Below are 16,749 nucleotides of genomic sequence, written 5' to 3'. Positions count from 1 at the left end.
GATTCAAGTTTAAAAATAAATGCTGTGCTCATGGAATGGCATGCTTTGAGCACTACTGAAAATAGCTATTTACATGTGAACAATGAATGCCATATGCTGCATTTGCTATTGGCCTATTGTTTAACTTTTTGTTGGTGACCCTTTATATCTTGACAATATGCAGCTGTTTAAAGGGCAAACCCACAGGTGCAACAATAACAAAATGGTCTCTGTTTTGGTAAAATGCTGAGGGATGGGCATGGAGAAACGTAACCACTCTCAGATTAATAGGCAGAGCAATGGATACAATGACTGACCATCCATGATATCAAAATGGTTGTTTTAACCATGTTATGAGTCTATACAGTGTTTGTTTACATTTACAATGTTTACAAACATTGGATAAATACATGCTTATATTTTGGGTTCTCATGGAGAGTGACAGTTGAACTAAGCTCATGAGGCATTTAAAAGTTATATTCTTCAAGAATCAATGTATATATATATATATATATATATATATATATATATATTAATATATAGTATATATAATTTATAAGTCCAAAAATGGATGTAGCAACTACAGATTGTGTCTTTAAGTGTATCAAAAATGTGCGAGTTTGAGCATGTGTCCATTAGACCTGTGGATTTTTTTGTGTTAATCTGCATGAATTAGATTAAAAGCCCCATTTATATTCCATCGGCTGGGATCCCCGCTATGCAGCTGTTGAAAGAGTGCATTTTTTAGTGGCTGTCCACTGGTTTAAAAAACAATGATTGACAGGCAGCTTAAACTTCTTGAATTGAACCATTATTGGGTTCAAATACACATTTAGATGTGTGAACAGCCTACGAAAACCTATTCCCGCTCTTTTCCATCAAACCCATTTGGTGTGTCATCATAGTGGTCTCTGATATGTGGTCAGACTTGCTCAGGTGGATCAAATTTACATGTGTCTTGTTTCAATGCTGATTTGAATGTCAATGAGAAAACAGAGAAGTGTCAAATATTTTTTTCCGCAAACATCCTTTCTGAATTTAAAAGTAATCCTCAAAATAATTATCTGGTTCTTCAAAAGTATCTGTAATCTGATTACAATATTTTTGCTGGTGACGTAACGGATTACAGTTACCGTTTTTTTGTAACCCATTACATGTAATCCGTTACTCCCCAAACCCTGACTGTACTCTATACTGTGCTCTACCTTACTAAACTAAAATATGTATCTTTGCATATTGGGCGGGAGTAGGACAGTCTGGTTGTATTTTTACTTCTGATACTGAGATGCGCTGTCAATTGTGTACCATCATTCTCTCAAATCGTTTTATAATAATGTGCCCCCCATATTCCTATGTTACCAGCAGGCCCAGTTATTCAGGATGCGCAATCTGCGTCCTCTCTGACCGGAGCGGCTATTTCTCGCGCACCTAGAGCCATAACGCCTCAATATAGTCCAACTATTTTTCCTTTAACCTTTAAAATGTACAATTCTAGCATCCAAACTGTGCACCTGTCATTTGAGAAAAGGAAAGAGACATTAAGATCAAGATCACTTTATTGGTCGATTGCATGCAAGGTCCAACGGAAATGTGTACTTTCTGTTTGTTGAGATTGATACACTCTAGGCCTATTTGATTGTGGTGTTGAAAACTCAAACCATGATGTTGAAGTGCCCGAAGTCGGTAATCAGTATGGAGTTATGTATTGCTTATTGATTGTGTGTGGTGCATTGGCACAGAAACCTGTTAAAATAATAATTAGAAATATAGCATCAAAATGTTGAAAATCTGATTCACCCCTAGCTGATAATTATTTGCAGTCATCTCTGATTGTATTGTAATGAGACAGACAGGGAGAGTCTTGTTCATGGTGGTCGGCGAACCATCACCCTTCTGGCCCATAGCCTTGCGTAGCATCGACAGTGCCACAAAAGCTAGTTTACGTGGAAAAGTCGATATCCACATTTAAACACCAGTGTCGCTACAGTCAGGGGCGTCATGTACTCATTGTTTTAGAGGGGGCACAATGTACATGAGGATGCATTTTTAAAACACCTGGAACAGCTTTTTCTTGCAATCTGGGGCCATAATCATTATGGCTAAACTGAAATTGAGAAAACAGTGTAGAATTTTAGCAACCAGGAAATTATAGAATGATTTCCACTAGATAACACAGCCACGAAGTCAGAACAGCTTTCCGATTTTGACTACAGATGCTGCTCTGGCAGGAGAAATCAATAGGCGATTATCACAACCAATCACAACACTGGCGGGTAAGTAATACTGTTTAACACTATCATAATGCCAAATATATTATGGACATTTTCTGAAATTACAATGCAAAAATGTAAATAAGCACCTTTAATTCAATGGGCTCCCATGTGGTGCAGGGGTCTAAGGCACTGCATCTCAGTGCAAGAGGGAGGCATCACTACAGTCCCTGGCTGAATCACATCTGGCAGTGATTGGGAGTCCCATAGGACGGTACACAATTGTTTGGCTGGGGTAGGCTGTCATTGTAAATAAGAATGTGTTCTTAATTGACTTGCCTATTTAAATTTAAAAAAGGGGGGAGGGGGAGCAATTTTTATTTTTTTTACAGTAGAAAGGGAGTTTCATGTGTAAATATGTTTTAAGGTGGGGAGGTGTTTTTTTAAATTTTTATGACACCTGGAGTTGGACCTTATAGATAACCTGTTCCCATCTCAGTTACACTATGCTGAGTGGTTTCCCAGAGTCTTCTCCCTTTGTCCTCCCCTCTCACCCGCCCATTCCTTACTTATATTTCTCCCTTTCTCAGTCCCCCTCTTTTCTTCGTGAGAAGCAGTCACCTTGTGATGTGTGCTCACTCCGCCTCTTCCCAGCGGATGCTCGCTCTCTGTCAATTTATTTTCTGAGATGAAGAGTTGAGGAAGGGGGAAAAGAAAATAAGAGGGTCTGCGGGGGTAGCGCAGTTAAAACATCCATGGGTGGTTGTGTGGGCAGTCACCATGATTCTTCAGGCAGTCTAAACGAAAACTCTGACGGAACTGGAGGTAGGAAATAAGTTACATAACGTCGGGGTGGTATTTGGTCTGTAGTCGGTGCTTTTTGGTACATGCCAATTTCATGCGTCTTGCCTCCGGGTGTCTTCCTTTATTACAGCCGCCTAGAACATCGTGGCGGCCACGACTTTTCAGCTCGATAGCCCATCTGGCCCCGTGCTAATAGCTTCATAGCTAGGCAACATTTTATGATCTTGAAGATGCCTACTGTTCGGTGTTAAATGACTGCCTTTGTCTGCTTTGAATGAAGGCGTTTGATGTTGTAGTTAGCCAGCCGGTTAGCATGCTAGCTAGCTATCTTGCTACATAATACGTCAAATGTGGGTCACCGTTTGGCTCACGAATGTATAAAATCATAATGGTCAACACAAACAACAATAGTGCTTTGTTGTGTTCTCAGATGCATTTTTTTTGCAATCCTGTAGCCCAATTCTGTTTCATTTTCATGTGTCTTTTCTTGGGGGTCGACATTCTAAAGTGGGGGAGCGTACAATTTTTATTCTCAACTAACTGCAGGACTCAAGAGGATGGGGGTTGCACCAAAAACACCGGTGGTGGTGGGTCTAGATTTCGAGAGAACGCCACCGCTTGGCCCGTTCACGTCTCCATTAACTGTACTTTATCTCTGTATTCAACATTAACCAATATCTGCATATCTCAATGACGCATAGTTAATGTTTTTTTTGTTGCCACCGTGTAGCACACTGTATCCAAGGCTTTGTGAATGAGAGGCTGGTATTAATCTGCTGGTTGGTCTCCTATGACCCTCGGGTCCCTACTTCACGTTGTTGTTTCCTCACCTAGTCGGGATTTCCGGTGTCTAATGCTGCATATGTTGTTATTGTTATGATTGTAACGTGGTTTGATTGAGCTTGTGGTTGCGGGGATGAGGCTTGTACCGGCACACAAATAAGAAGTGTAAATGTTGTCTCCTTGCATAGATAACCGGTATCTTCTTCATGTTTGCATGGCACACCGAGGCAATGCACTTGTCCCTGAGGTGGGCCTCCCGATGCAACAGTGTCTTGGTATCACTGTGTTACCTACCACATGTTATTAGGCCCACACTGTTATATTGCTATAACCAGGAAGCAAAGTTTTAGCCTGGGTACCTGTTAGTTTAGCTAACATTTCACTCCTTGCCATGAGGAGTTGGCAAGAGCGCAGAAACAGACTGGCATGCACCCAGGCTAGTGATGTTTGTGTTGTAACCAAATGTACACTGCTGAACGTTTGTGGAGCTAATGTAACTTGCAACTGTCAAGATTCTACATAATAATGTAGAGCGAGATGAGGAGAGCAAGACAGGGATTCATCCAGGAAAAGGCTTAACCCAGGGGGGTTGTTCTATATGAATTCAATCCCATTCTGACTGCACCCCTTTTGATTTGACAGAACCTTCCAAACATGTTTGTCCATGGTAGAAGTGGTCAGAAAGTGACTTTTTGGACCTGAACGCCAAAACAAACAACAAAAAAAAAGGTGCTCAAAGTTGACCTATTTTCCATATCCCACCCTACCATGAGACATCTGTCTTAGTCACTGAAAAATATAAACAGTTGAGTTTTATATAAATTTAAAGTTTACAGACAGGGTTGTCAAAATATTCTATGATTTTTTTTTTTTACCAAGTTTTTAAATAAATGTCTTTTTTATTTTATTTAAAGGGCCAATCCAAAGTTCAAACAACAACAAAGCCATCACTCCACCCCTAGTTTTGGTAAATAGCTGAGGGAGGGACTTGAGAAATAAAACCACTCTCAAATTCATAGACAGGGCAATGGATGTAAGGACTGACCATCCATGAGATCAAAATGATTCAGTTTTAACCATGTATCAGAACGAGCTCTCTTTTAGTGGTACATTCTAATGCCTTGATTCCATCCGAAATACACAGCTAAATTATTGAATACTACTTTAACGACTATCTCCCTGATTGGTAAAAAATGAGTTGCAGTATTGAGTAGGAAGATGTGACTTTTATAATTTAAAATGACTGAATTCAATGTGGTGTTTTGGATATCGTCCAGGCCTATTTGATAATATCATCTTTTAACATTAAATCTGTCTTCTCTTGAGATTAAAGCCATATTTAGAGTTTTACTGCAAGATATGAATTGTCACAATGATGTTTGTTCATCAAATGATGTATTTTATTGACGCTGTGGACACTTAGGGTAAGGCAACCAATTTGTAATTTGGGTGAACTATCCCTTTTAACACTGGCCTTTCAATCAATCACTGTGGGTGGGATTGTCAGTGAGGGGGCATGATGTTTGAGTCAAAGTGGCAGGTCTGAAACCCTACCAAATCAATCACTTAATCAAGCTAGAAAAACTAGTCCAATCTATGCTTTGAATTTAATTTATTGTGGCAAAAACCTAAGAAAAAAGGTTGTGTTCTGTCAAGTACACATGGATTCCCTGTTGAGAACAATATAGAATTGCAGGAAAATGGTTTTAAAATTGCTAAAACAAGTCACTTTAGCAATCGCTAGCAAGTCTCGACGTGGGCTTAGAATCCTAGGACAATACAAACAAGATATTTGGTTTACTTGTCCCTATGCGATACAGTAACGGAGAAGGGTGACATCTTACGAGTTCCAACTTTGCTATATATTTACTTTTGTGTTTATCTTTACTTTTTTTGTACAGTTCATACTATTATCACACTTGACCGCCAAGCACTTCTCGACATCAGATCGACAGTTAGTTACTAACCTCAATTTCTACTTCCACTACAACTCGGCCTCAGCTGTTCCACTGTTCGTACCGGACCCTATTCCTTTGTTCCATGGGCTACCAAAACGCTACATGCGTAGACAAGGTGGAGTCCTGGTGAAATTGAGGCGAAGAGAGAATCAAATGGCATTCCCCTCAGTTATATTGGCAAATGTCCAGTCACTCGAGAATAAGATGGGAGACTCTCGACCGAAGCTTGTCCATCAGCAAGACTTGAAAAGTTGCAATATTATGTCTTACTCAGACGTGGCTGGTTGATAACGCTATGCACGTGGTACTCAATGGATTCTTCATGCAGCGACAGAATCGAACGGTGGCTTCAGGGAAGTTAAAAGGAGGTAGTGTTTTTTTTTTTCTTTTTTTTTTCCCCCTCATAAATAACAACTGGTGTTCTGCTTCAATTGTGAAGGAAATCTTGAGCTTTTGCTCACCTGATATAGAATACCTCATGGTAAGCTGCAGACCTTTTTTATCTACCAAGAGAGTTCTCATCTGTAATTATCACTGTTGTCTACATCCCTCCACAAGCCAACACCACTCTGGCACTCAACAAACTGTATGGAGCCATAAACAAACAAGAAACTGCTCACCCGGAGGCAATGTTTTGGTGGGCGGAGACTTTAACACGGGGAAACTTAAAACCGCCCTACATCGCTTCTACCAACAAGTCTCCTGCGCCACTAGGGGCGCTAAATACCACTTTTATTCTACCGACAGAAGCACATACAAGGTCTCTCTCCTCGTTCTCTCTTTGGAACATTTGACCATGACTCCATTTTCCTGCTTCCTGTTTACAAACAAAAGCTCAAACAGGAAGTACCAGTGATATGCTCAATACGGAAGTGGTCGGATGAAGCAGACGCGTGGCTTCAAGACTGTTTTGCTAGTACAGACTGGGATATGTTCCGGGATTCATCCGATTGCATTGAGGAGTTTACCACAATACTCACAGGCTTCATCAAAAAGTGCATAGACAACGTCATCCCCGCAGTGACTATAAGAACGTATCCAAAAACCATGGATTACAGGCAATATCCACACGGGGCTAAAGGCTAGAGCTACCGCTTACAAGGAATGGGACAAGGACGTATTCAAGACCTCTGACCTCCGAGACATCAAACGTGCAAAAGGACAATACAGGAGGAAGGTCAAATCCTATTACACCGGCTCCAACGTTCGTTGTATGTGGCTGGGCTTGCATTCGATAACTGATTACAAAGGGAAACCCAGCCACAAGTTCTGCGTCACTGGGCAACTCCTATATTCCTTTTATGCTCGCTTCGAGGAATATAATAGTCTGCCTTGCGTGGAATGCCCCTGTTTTTCCCGGATGACTATGAGCTCTCTCTGTGGCCGATTTGTGAGCAAACCCTTAACCTGTGTAAACACACAAGGCTGAGACTGAATACCACAGGGCTGAGACTGAATACCACAGGGCTGAGACTGAATACCACAGGGCTGAGACTGAATACCACAGGGCTGAGACTGAATACCAAGGCCCTTTCTCAAAGCATGTGCAGTCCAGCTGGCAGGCGTCTTCATAGACATTTTCAATCTCTCCTGGTCTCAGTCTGTAATCCCAACGTTTCAAGCTGACCACCCTGTTCCCAAGAGGTCTAACTTAACCTGCTAAAATGACTATCGCCCTGTTGCACTCACATATGTAATGATGAAGTGCTTTGAAAGGCTGGTCATGACACACATCAACACTATCATCCCAGACACCCTGGACCCACTCCAATTAGCATACCGTCCCACCAGATCCACAGATGACGCAATCTCAATTGCACTTCACACCACCCTCTCCCACCTGGACAAGAGAGGAAATAACTGTGAGAATACTGTTCATAGACTACAGCTCAGCGTTCAACACCATACTCCCCTCAAGCTCATCACCAAGCTAGGGACCCTGGGACTGAACTAACAGGCTCCGAGACAGCTTCTACCCTCAACCCATAAGACTACTAAATAGCCAGACTACTAAATAGTCTATTAATGGTACCCAAACTATCTTGCACTGACCCTACACACACTCTCACTAGACCATATACATATACTGTACACACACTACATTGACACTGCCACACAACCCACACACATTCACTACATACGCAAGCACACACAATCACACACACACGCATACCAACACAAACACACATGCATACACCATTTTTTAAATTTAACTAGGCAAGTCAGTCAAGAACAAATTCTTATTTACAATGACGGCCTACCAAAAGGCAAAAGACCTCCTACGGGGGCTGGGATTTCAAAAATTATAAAAAGACAAAACACACATCACGGCAAGAGACAACACTACATAAAGAGAGACCTAAGACAACAACACACCAAGGCTGCATCACATGTCAACGCGGTAGTAGCACAAAACATCGTACAAACATTATTGGGCACAGACAACAGCACAAAGGGCAAGAAGGTATAGACAACAATACATCACACAAAGCAGCCACAACTGTCAGTAAGAGTGTCCATGATTGTGTCTTTTGAATGAAGAGATTGAGATAAAACTGTCCAGTTTGTGTGTTTGTTGCAGCTCGTTCCAGTCGCTAGCTGCAGCGAAATGAAAAGACGAGCGACCCAGGGATGTGTGTGCTTTGGGGACCTTTAACAGAATGTGACTGGCAGAACGGGTGTCTCTGTAATCTAGCATGGGTAGGATGGTCATTTGGGAGAGGCGAAGGTGGAGTCATGCAACCTCCGAAACATGACCAGCTAACTGCGCTCCTTAAAACCTGCCAGCTTAACCCGGAAGCCACCCGCACCAATGTGTCGGAGGAAACACCGTTCAACTGGCGCCCTGGTCAGCCTGCAGGCACCTGGCCCACCACAAGGAGCACACCTGTATATGGAGAGTTTCTCCCATTCTCTGCAGATCTTCTCAAGCTCTGTCAAGGTGGATGGGGAGCACCGCTATTTTCAGGTCTCTCCAGAGATGTTTGATTGGGCTCAAGTCCAGACTCTGGCTGGGCCACTCAATGACATTCAGAATCTTGTTCCGAAGCCACTCCTGTGTTGTCTTGGCTGTGTGCTTAGGGTCGTTGTCCTGTTGGAAGGTGAACCTTCACCCCAGTCTGAGGTCCTGAGCACTCTGTAGCAGGTTTTCATCAAGGATCTCTCTGTACTTTGCTCCGTTCATTTTTCTCTCTCCCAGTCGATGCCTCTGAAAAACATCCCCACTGGCTCATTATCCACCCTCTATCCCAGAAGCCCGGAAGGGATGACAGAGCCAAGCCAATGGGTTCGTTCGTAGCTGCTGAACTCCGCAGCACACACACTGCTGAATGTATATATATTTTTCTCTTGCTTTGTTTTCTCTTTTCCATATTATCCATCTATCTCTGATAAGCTACCCAGGAAAGGGCTTGAAATAGCCCATATGTAGCCTTAGAAATAAGGTTCATGAAATCAATAACTTTCTAACATCAGATACATTAATATATTAGCCATTTCTGAGACTTGGTTAGATAATTCATTTGATGCTACAGCAGTAGAAATATAACATCTATATAAGAGACATAAATGCTTATGGGGGAAGTGTTGCTGTATATATTCAGAGCCACATCCCTGTAATGCTTAGATAAGATCATGTGTTATTAAAGTGTTGTGGTTGCAGGTTCACTTGGCACATCTAAAGCCTTTTCTTTTGGAGTGTTGCTATAGGCCACCAAGTGATAACAGTCAGTATCTAAGTAATGTGTGAAATGCTTGATAGTATGTGATGTAAACCAAGGGGTCTACTTTCTTGGGGGCCTGAATATTGACTGGTGTTCATCAAGCTGTCTGCTCAAGAGGAAGCTTCTCACTGTAACCAGTGCTTGTAATCTGGTTCAGTTTATTAATAAAACTACCAGGGTGTTTACAAACACTACAGGAACAAGATCATCCACATGTATCGATCACATTTGTAGAACTTTGTTCTAAAGCTGTACCCGTACCCATTAGATGCAGTTATCACAATGTAGTGACTATATCCAGGAAAGCCAAAAATAATACAAAATATTTTTGCCGTGACTTTTATGTGGATGATGTTAAAAATATTTGTTGCTCTGATGTGATTAATCAGGAGAATCCAGATGCTGCACTTGAGGAATTTTTGAAATTATTCTTCCAATTATTGAGAAACATGCACCTGTTAGGAAACTGACTGTTAGAACTGGGTTGATGAGAAATTGAAAAACTGTTTGGTTGAAAGAGATGGGGCAAAAGGAGTGGCTGAGTCTGGCTGGCACTCTGACTGGCTGACTTACTGCAAATTGAGAAATGATGTGACTAAACTGTATTATGAATCCAATATGAGTGATAGAAAAACAACTTTGGAGTACTTTAAATGATTTGAAAATTCAAATTGAACTCCATCGTTCATCGAATCAGATGGCTTATTCATCACCAAACCATTTGTTGTTGCCAATTATTTTAATGATTGCGTCATTGGCAAAGTGGGCAAACATTGAGCTTTCGTATTCATGCATAAAAAAGAAAAGCATTGCAAGTTTTAAAGTTAGTGTGGGAGAAGTGGAAAAAGCGTTATCAATCAATAATGACAAACCTCCTGGCATTGACAACTTAGATGGAAAGCTACTGAGGATGGTAGGAATGGCTATAGTCTTATTCCTCAGGCCTGGAGGGAAGCCAAAGTAATTCCGCTACCCAATGGTGGTAAAGAGGCCTTTATTGGTTCTAACATCAGACCTATGAGCTTGATGCCAGCTCTTGAAAAAGTTGTTTGTCCAAATACAATGCTATTTCTCTGTAAACAAATTAACAGACTTTCAGCATGCTTCTAGAGAAGGGCATTCAACATGTACTGCACTGACACAAATGACTGATGATTGGTTGAAATGCATTTTTAAAAAGAAGATTGTGGGAGCTGTATTGTTAGATTTCAGTGCAGCCTTTGATATTATTGACTGTAACCTGTTGTTGAAAAAACATGTGTAATGGCTTTTCAACTTCTGCCATATCTTGGATTCAGAGCTATCCATCTAATAGAACTGAGGGTTTTCTTTAATGGATGCTTCTCTAATATCAAACATGTAAAGTGTGGTGTACTGCAGGGTAGCTCTCTAGGCCTTCCTTCCTCTCTTTTTTTCTATTTTTACCAATGACCTGCCGCTGGCATTAAACAAAGCATGTGTGTCTATGTATGCTGATGATTCAAGCATATACCCATCAGCAACCACAGCTAATGAAGTCACTGAAACCCGTAACAAAGAGTTGCAGTCTGCTTTGGAATGGGTGGCCAGTAATATACTGCGCCTGACCATCTCTAAAACTAAGAGCATTGTATTTGGTACAATCATTCCTTAAGTTCTAGGCCTCCGCTGAATCTGGTAATGAATGTTGTGGCTGTTGAACAAGTTGAGGAGACTAAATGACTTGGCGTTACCTTTTAGATTGTAAACTGTCATGGTCAAAACATATAGATTCAACGGTTGTAAAGATGTGGAGAGGTCTGTCCGTAATAAAGAGATGCTCTGCCTTTTTGACACCACACACCAAAAAGCAAGTCCTGCAGGTTTGTCTTATCTTGATTAATGTCCAGTCATGTGGTCGAGTGCTGCAAGGAAAGACCTAGTTAAACTGCAGCTGGCCCAGAACAGAGCGGCACGTCTTGCTCTTCATTGTAATCAGAGGGCTGACTATAAATACTATGCATGCCAATCTCTCTTCTTTAAGAGTTGAGGAGAGACTGAATGCATCACTTCTTTTCATAAGAAACATTGTTGAAAATCCCAAATTGTTTGCATAGTCAACTTACACACAGCTCTGACACACACACACACTTACCCCACCAGACATGCCACCAGAGGTCTTTTCACAGTCCCCAAATCTAGAACAAATTCAAGGAAGCATACAGTATTAGATATTAATGCATGGAACTCCGTTCCATCTCATATTGGTCAAGTAAACCGCAAACTTGGTTTAAAAAAACATAAAGCAACACCTCGTGGCACAACGCCTCACGGTAGACTGTGTGCCTTTTTGGAAGAAAAAAATGTAGTTCTGTCCTTGAGCTGTTGTTTAGTAATGTTTTGTGTGGACCCCAGGAAGAGTAGCTGCTGCTTTTCCAACAGCTAATGGGGATTCTAATAAAATGCCAAAATACCGCATAATGTTGCCACCACCGTGCTTCACCGTAGGGATGGTGCCAGGTGTCCTCCAGACGTGATGCTTGGCATTCAGGCCAAAGAGCTCATTCTGGTTTCATCAGACCAGAGAATCTTGTTTCTCATGGTCTGCGAGTCCTTTAGGTGCCTTTTGGCAAACTCCAAGCGGGCTGTCATGTGCCTTTTACTGAGGTGAGTGTCGTCTGTGACGATCATTAAATGTGTAGACTGTTATTTATATCATATCAGTTCTTTAGGTCTTATTCTACCAACTATTTATGTCCTGTCATAAAACTGTGGAGAGAGAGCCTCCCCCCATGATCCTCCCTGCCAGGGCACGTCATGACATGAGGCTTCCGTCTGGCCACTCTACCATAAAGGCCTGATTGGTGGAGTGCTGCAGAGATGGGTGACCCTTCCAGAAGGACAACCATCTCCACAGAGGAACTCTGGAGCTAGGTCAGTGGGACCATCGGGTTCCAGGTCACCTCCCCGACCAAGGCCCTTCTCCCCTGATTCCTCAGTTTGGCTAGGCGGCCAGCTCTAGGAAGAAAGAGTCTTGGTGGTTCCAAACTTCTTCCATTTAAGAATGATGGAAGCCACAGTGTTCTTGGACCTTCAATGCTGTAAACATTTGTTGGTACCCTTCCACAGATCTGTGCCTCGACACAATCCTGTCTCTGAGCTCTACGGACAATTCCTTTTACCTCATGGCTTGGTTTTTGCTCTGACTTGCACTGTCAACAGTGGCACCTTTTTATAGACAAGTGTGTGTGCCTTTCCAAATCATATCTAATCAATTGAATTTACCACAGGTGTAAACCAAGTTGTAGAACCATCTCAAAGATGATCAATCAAAACAGGATGCACCTCTGCTCAATTTAGAGTGTCATAGCAAAGGGTCTTGAATACTTGTGTAAATAAGGCATTCATTATTTTATTTTTTTATCAATGTACAAAAATGTCTAAACCTGGTTTCGCTTTGTCATTAGGGGGTATTGTGTGTAGCTTGATGATTGACAAAAATACTTTTATGTAAGAAAATTTGGAAAAAGTTAAGGGGTCTGAACACTTTCCGAATGCGCTTGGGCGGTATACCATATGGGCTTGTACAGTAAACAGGGATGTTTGACGGTACCGTCGGTCTGGTTTTTCAATACCGTTAGAACCGTTTGTAATCTATTACATTTTTCTTTATGTGCGCTGTTTGCTAAATCACATCACAACAATATGAGTAAGGGTCATTACACTTCTCTTGACATGAGGGGGGGGGGGGGGTCATACAGCCGACTAACTTTTTGGGTGATAAAAGGAGTGAACTCTTCTACCTTTGTAGTTAGATAAGAGAGATGGGGAATAAAAGGTGGGAAAATGGCTCAAAAAATGCCACTGCCCCAATTTTGGATACTTTTTGGCTTTAGACCCAACGAGAAAGGGGAACCCAAGGATTTAACGGAGGTGATTTTCCTCAAGGCAATAACAGCAAAAGAATACATCAAATAAGCGCTCCCACCTCAGGGACCACCCTCTGACCTATGCACAGTTAGGGACCACCCTCTGACCTATGCACAGTTAGGGACCACGAGTACATTTTCACCCCAAATTATCATTTACAAAATGCGTCCGGATTAAATTCTCGGTTCATTTTATAAAAACAAGGTGGTGGGTGATGCGCTAATAGCCTGCCTACAGTTGACCCTTGACGGTTTGGTTGCTTAAGTATGGGGCAAAATTTACTGGGATGGCTTAGATTGTTGACAACATGTTAACTACGTCATCTCCAATGTTTATAGAAAACAACATAAGCTTGCACAATGAGCACTTGTCTCTCAAATACGTCATTACAGTTCTTGGTTAGCTAAGTAGCAGTTTTTGTTTTGTTTGCAGCTGATGAAACTGAGAAGTATTTCTGTCTGTAAGAACTCCCCTTTGTGGGGAAAAAAATATTATGATTGGCTGGGTCTGGCTCCCCAGTGGGTGGACCTATGGCTTTCCATGCCCACCCATGCCTACACCCCTGCCCAGTCATGTGAAATCCATAGATTACGGCCTAATTTCCTTATATGAACCGTAACTCAGTAAAATCAATTAAATTGTTGCATGTTTTATTTTGTTTAGTATAGATTGTGATTATCCTCACCCACACAGGAGCTGGGATTTAATTAGATCTTATTCCAGATGCTTCTCAATTGGAATTTTGGTCAAAATTCAATTCGCATGTTCTAATCCTGCAAAAACATGTCTAATTCAGTGGGTCATGGCACAGTAACTGCACAGCATATTCTTTAGTACTTTGTGTGTTTCAGTAATGAGACATCCATTGCATATGTTCAGAAGCTGTTCTGTTGTTCAGGGTTTAGATGTCTGTGGTAGTGTCGGCATTTCTACTATTGAGCTGGCCATCTTGCGTCCTCTAGGAGAGTGTTCATTCTGTCCATGCTAGGGGGCACAGATGTTGGCCGGGTCTATTTTTAAGTGGAACACAATGTATTTTGTCTAAACCACATGCTTTTATCTCCATGACACACTGGTGTCTAACAGTAATTGCTCTTTACTCCTGCCAGGCCCAATGTGAATGGTGATTTACCCCATCTCTCTGATCTCTACAGGTCCCTAGGCCCTAGTACCTCCTTCACTACACCACCGCCAATCAGTCAGTCTTACATCCCGTGGCCTCAGATACTCTTTACAGGCATGTTACGTCAGGGCCCTCTTAAGGTCACAGACTGTTCCCATATGGGCCCCTGCTGTGTATTAGAGGTGTTGTCCAACCTGTGTTTATTGAGTCCAGCCCATGTCCCATGCAGCTGTATCTCTGTCCATACTGTTGAGATGGTTCTGTTGTGATCGGTACTCTATGTTCCAGCTTGGTGATCCGGGGAGGAGGGCTATGCCTGTTCTGCCCAGGGTGACTAACAGCTAGGGTTGCACATTTTGGGGAATATTCAGAGGTGGAAACTTTCCGTGGGAATTAACGGGAACACATGGGAATTAATGTAAATATATGCAAATTAATAATAATACCATTTAAATGTAGATGATTTTTGAATTGGATATATTTACCATATCATATGGAGACAATCATAAACCTTTTACCTTATCATAAGTAGACATAATTGCAAATGATTAAATCCTTCCAATAGAAATTTTTAAAACGAATTAAATGAGTTGACTCTTCACATGGGATGATTTCACTGAACAACAAAAAGAGAATATTGAATGATCCCCAATGATCCATCGCATCTCCCCCCAAAAATGTTTTCAACATACATCTGTGAAATGATAGTCTAGAAACTAACATGCTGACCAGACCGGACACGTCGCGTGCGCGAGCGTCGCAAATTAAATTTAGAAATCTATGTTATTCAATTATTGCACCCACACTGCTCGCGAGCGCCAACGAGCGTCTGTGACACCAAGGGCTAAAATAGAACTCATTCCTATTTCTGACGCAGATCGCGCTGGAAGTCCTGACTCTCCCATCTCCTCATTGGTTTATAGAAGCAGGTGCCATCTCCTCATTGGAAGCAGGTACCCACGTGGGTGACTGAAAGACAAACTGTTTTGCCAGTAGTTGTGGTAATACAATGAAAGTTTAGATGCAATCACCATATAAGTTAAACGATGAAAAAGCCTGGAAAGAGGAGAGATGACTAGAAACCGTACTTAAGTATAAACACCATAGGACCATGCAGCTGTTATACCGCTCAGGAAGGAGACACGTTCTGCCTCCTAGAGATGAACGTACTTTGGTGAGGAAAGTGCAAATCAATCCCAGAACATCAGCAAAATACCTTTTGAAGATGCTGGAGGAAACGGGTGCAAAGTATCTATATCCACAGTAAAACAAGTCCTACATTGACATAACCTGAAAGGTCGCTCAGCAAGGAAGAAGCCACTGCTCCAAAACCGCCACATAAAAGCCAGACTACGGTTTGCAACTGCACATGGGGACAAAGATCGTACTTTTTGGATGAAACAAAAATATAACTGTTTGGCATAATGACCATCGTTATGTTTGGAAGAAAAAGGGGTAGGCTTGCAAGCCGAAGAACACCATCCCAACCGTGAAGCACGGGGGTGGCAGCATCATGTTGCGGCGGTGCTTTGCTGCAGGAGGGACTGGTGCACTTCACAAAATAGAGGGAGGGAAATTATGTGGATATATTGGAGCAACATCTCAAGACATCAGTCAAGAAGTTAAAGCTTGGTCACAAATGGGTCTTCCAAATGGACAATGACCCCAAGCATACTTCCAAGGTTGTGGCAAAATGGCTTAAGGACAACAAAGTCAAGGTATTGGAGTGATCATCACAATGCCGTGACCTCAATCCTATAGAAAATGTGTGGGCAGAATGGAAAAAGTGTGTGCGAGCAAGGAGGACTACAAACCTGACTCCGTTACATCAGCTCTGTCAGGAGGAATGGGCCAAAATTGTGAAACGGAGTTAAAATGTATTTGGCTAAGGTGTATGTAAACTTCTTACTTCAACTGTAGTCCTTGGCTTGGACAGTGTAGTAGTGTGGGCTCAATAGCATCTCATTAGTGTTCAAGATCTTGAGAATCAGCTGTACATGTGATGGAAGAATGCACATGGGCATGCAGAGGGTAGCAATTCCATTGACTTGGGGATAGTTTAACCAAAATATGCTACAAGACCTGAAATTGCCTTGTGTATCCCACAAAAAAAGGGTTCACTGTTATAAGCGACCTTTTTTTGATGTATTCATGCAAAATTCCACAAATTCCCGGCTTAACTACCCATGGAATTTACCAGAAAGTTTCACTACCCTTTGCAACCCTACTAACAGCACTTGTAAATGCAACGGTGGCTCTGATAAATTAGATTAATGTGCCCG

At 41.9% G+C, this 16,749-nt stretch overlaps 1 protein-coding gene across 1 annotated transcript in view; it reads left to right on the top strand.

Annotated features, from left to right (window-relative positions):
* The first annotated feature begins 2,695 nt into the window (after nt 1-2,695).
* ubtd2 (ubiquitin domain containing 2) overlaps nt 2,696-16,749 on the top strand; it is a 64,498-nt gene continuing 50,444 nt past the window's right edge. The window contains exon 1 of the mRNA XM_021624181.3: nt 2,696-3,014. Coding sequence (XP_021479856.1) covers nt 2,945-3,014 — 70 coding nt within the window. The 5' untranslated portion in view covers nt 2,696-2,944. The remainder of the gene's footprint in view (nt 3,015-16,749) is intronic.

Source organism: Oncorhynchus mykiss, chromosome 12, assembly GCF_057628025.1.
Source record: "Oncorhynchus mykiss isolate SJ-2025 chromosome 12, ASM5762802v1, whole genome shotgun sequence".
NCBI lineage: Eukaryota > Metazoa > Chordata > Actinopteri > Salmoniformes > Salmonidae > Oncorhynchus > Oncorhynchus mykiss.
The sequence above is the reverse complement of the archived record's forward strand: the minus strand, read 5'-3'. Positions and strand labels throughout refer to the sequence as shown.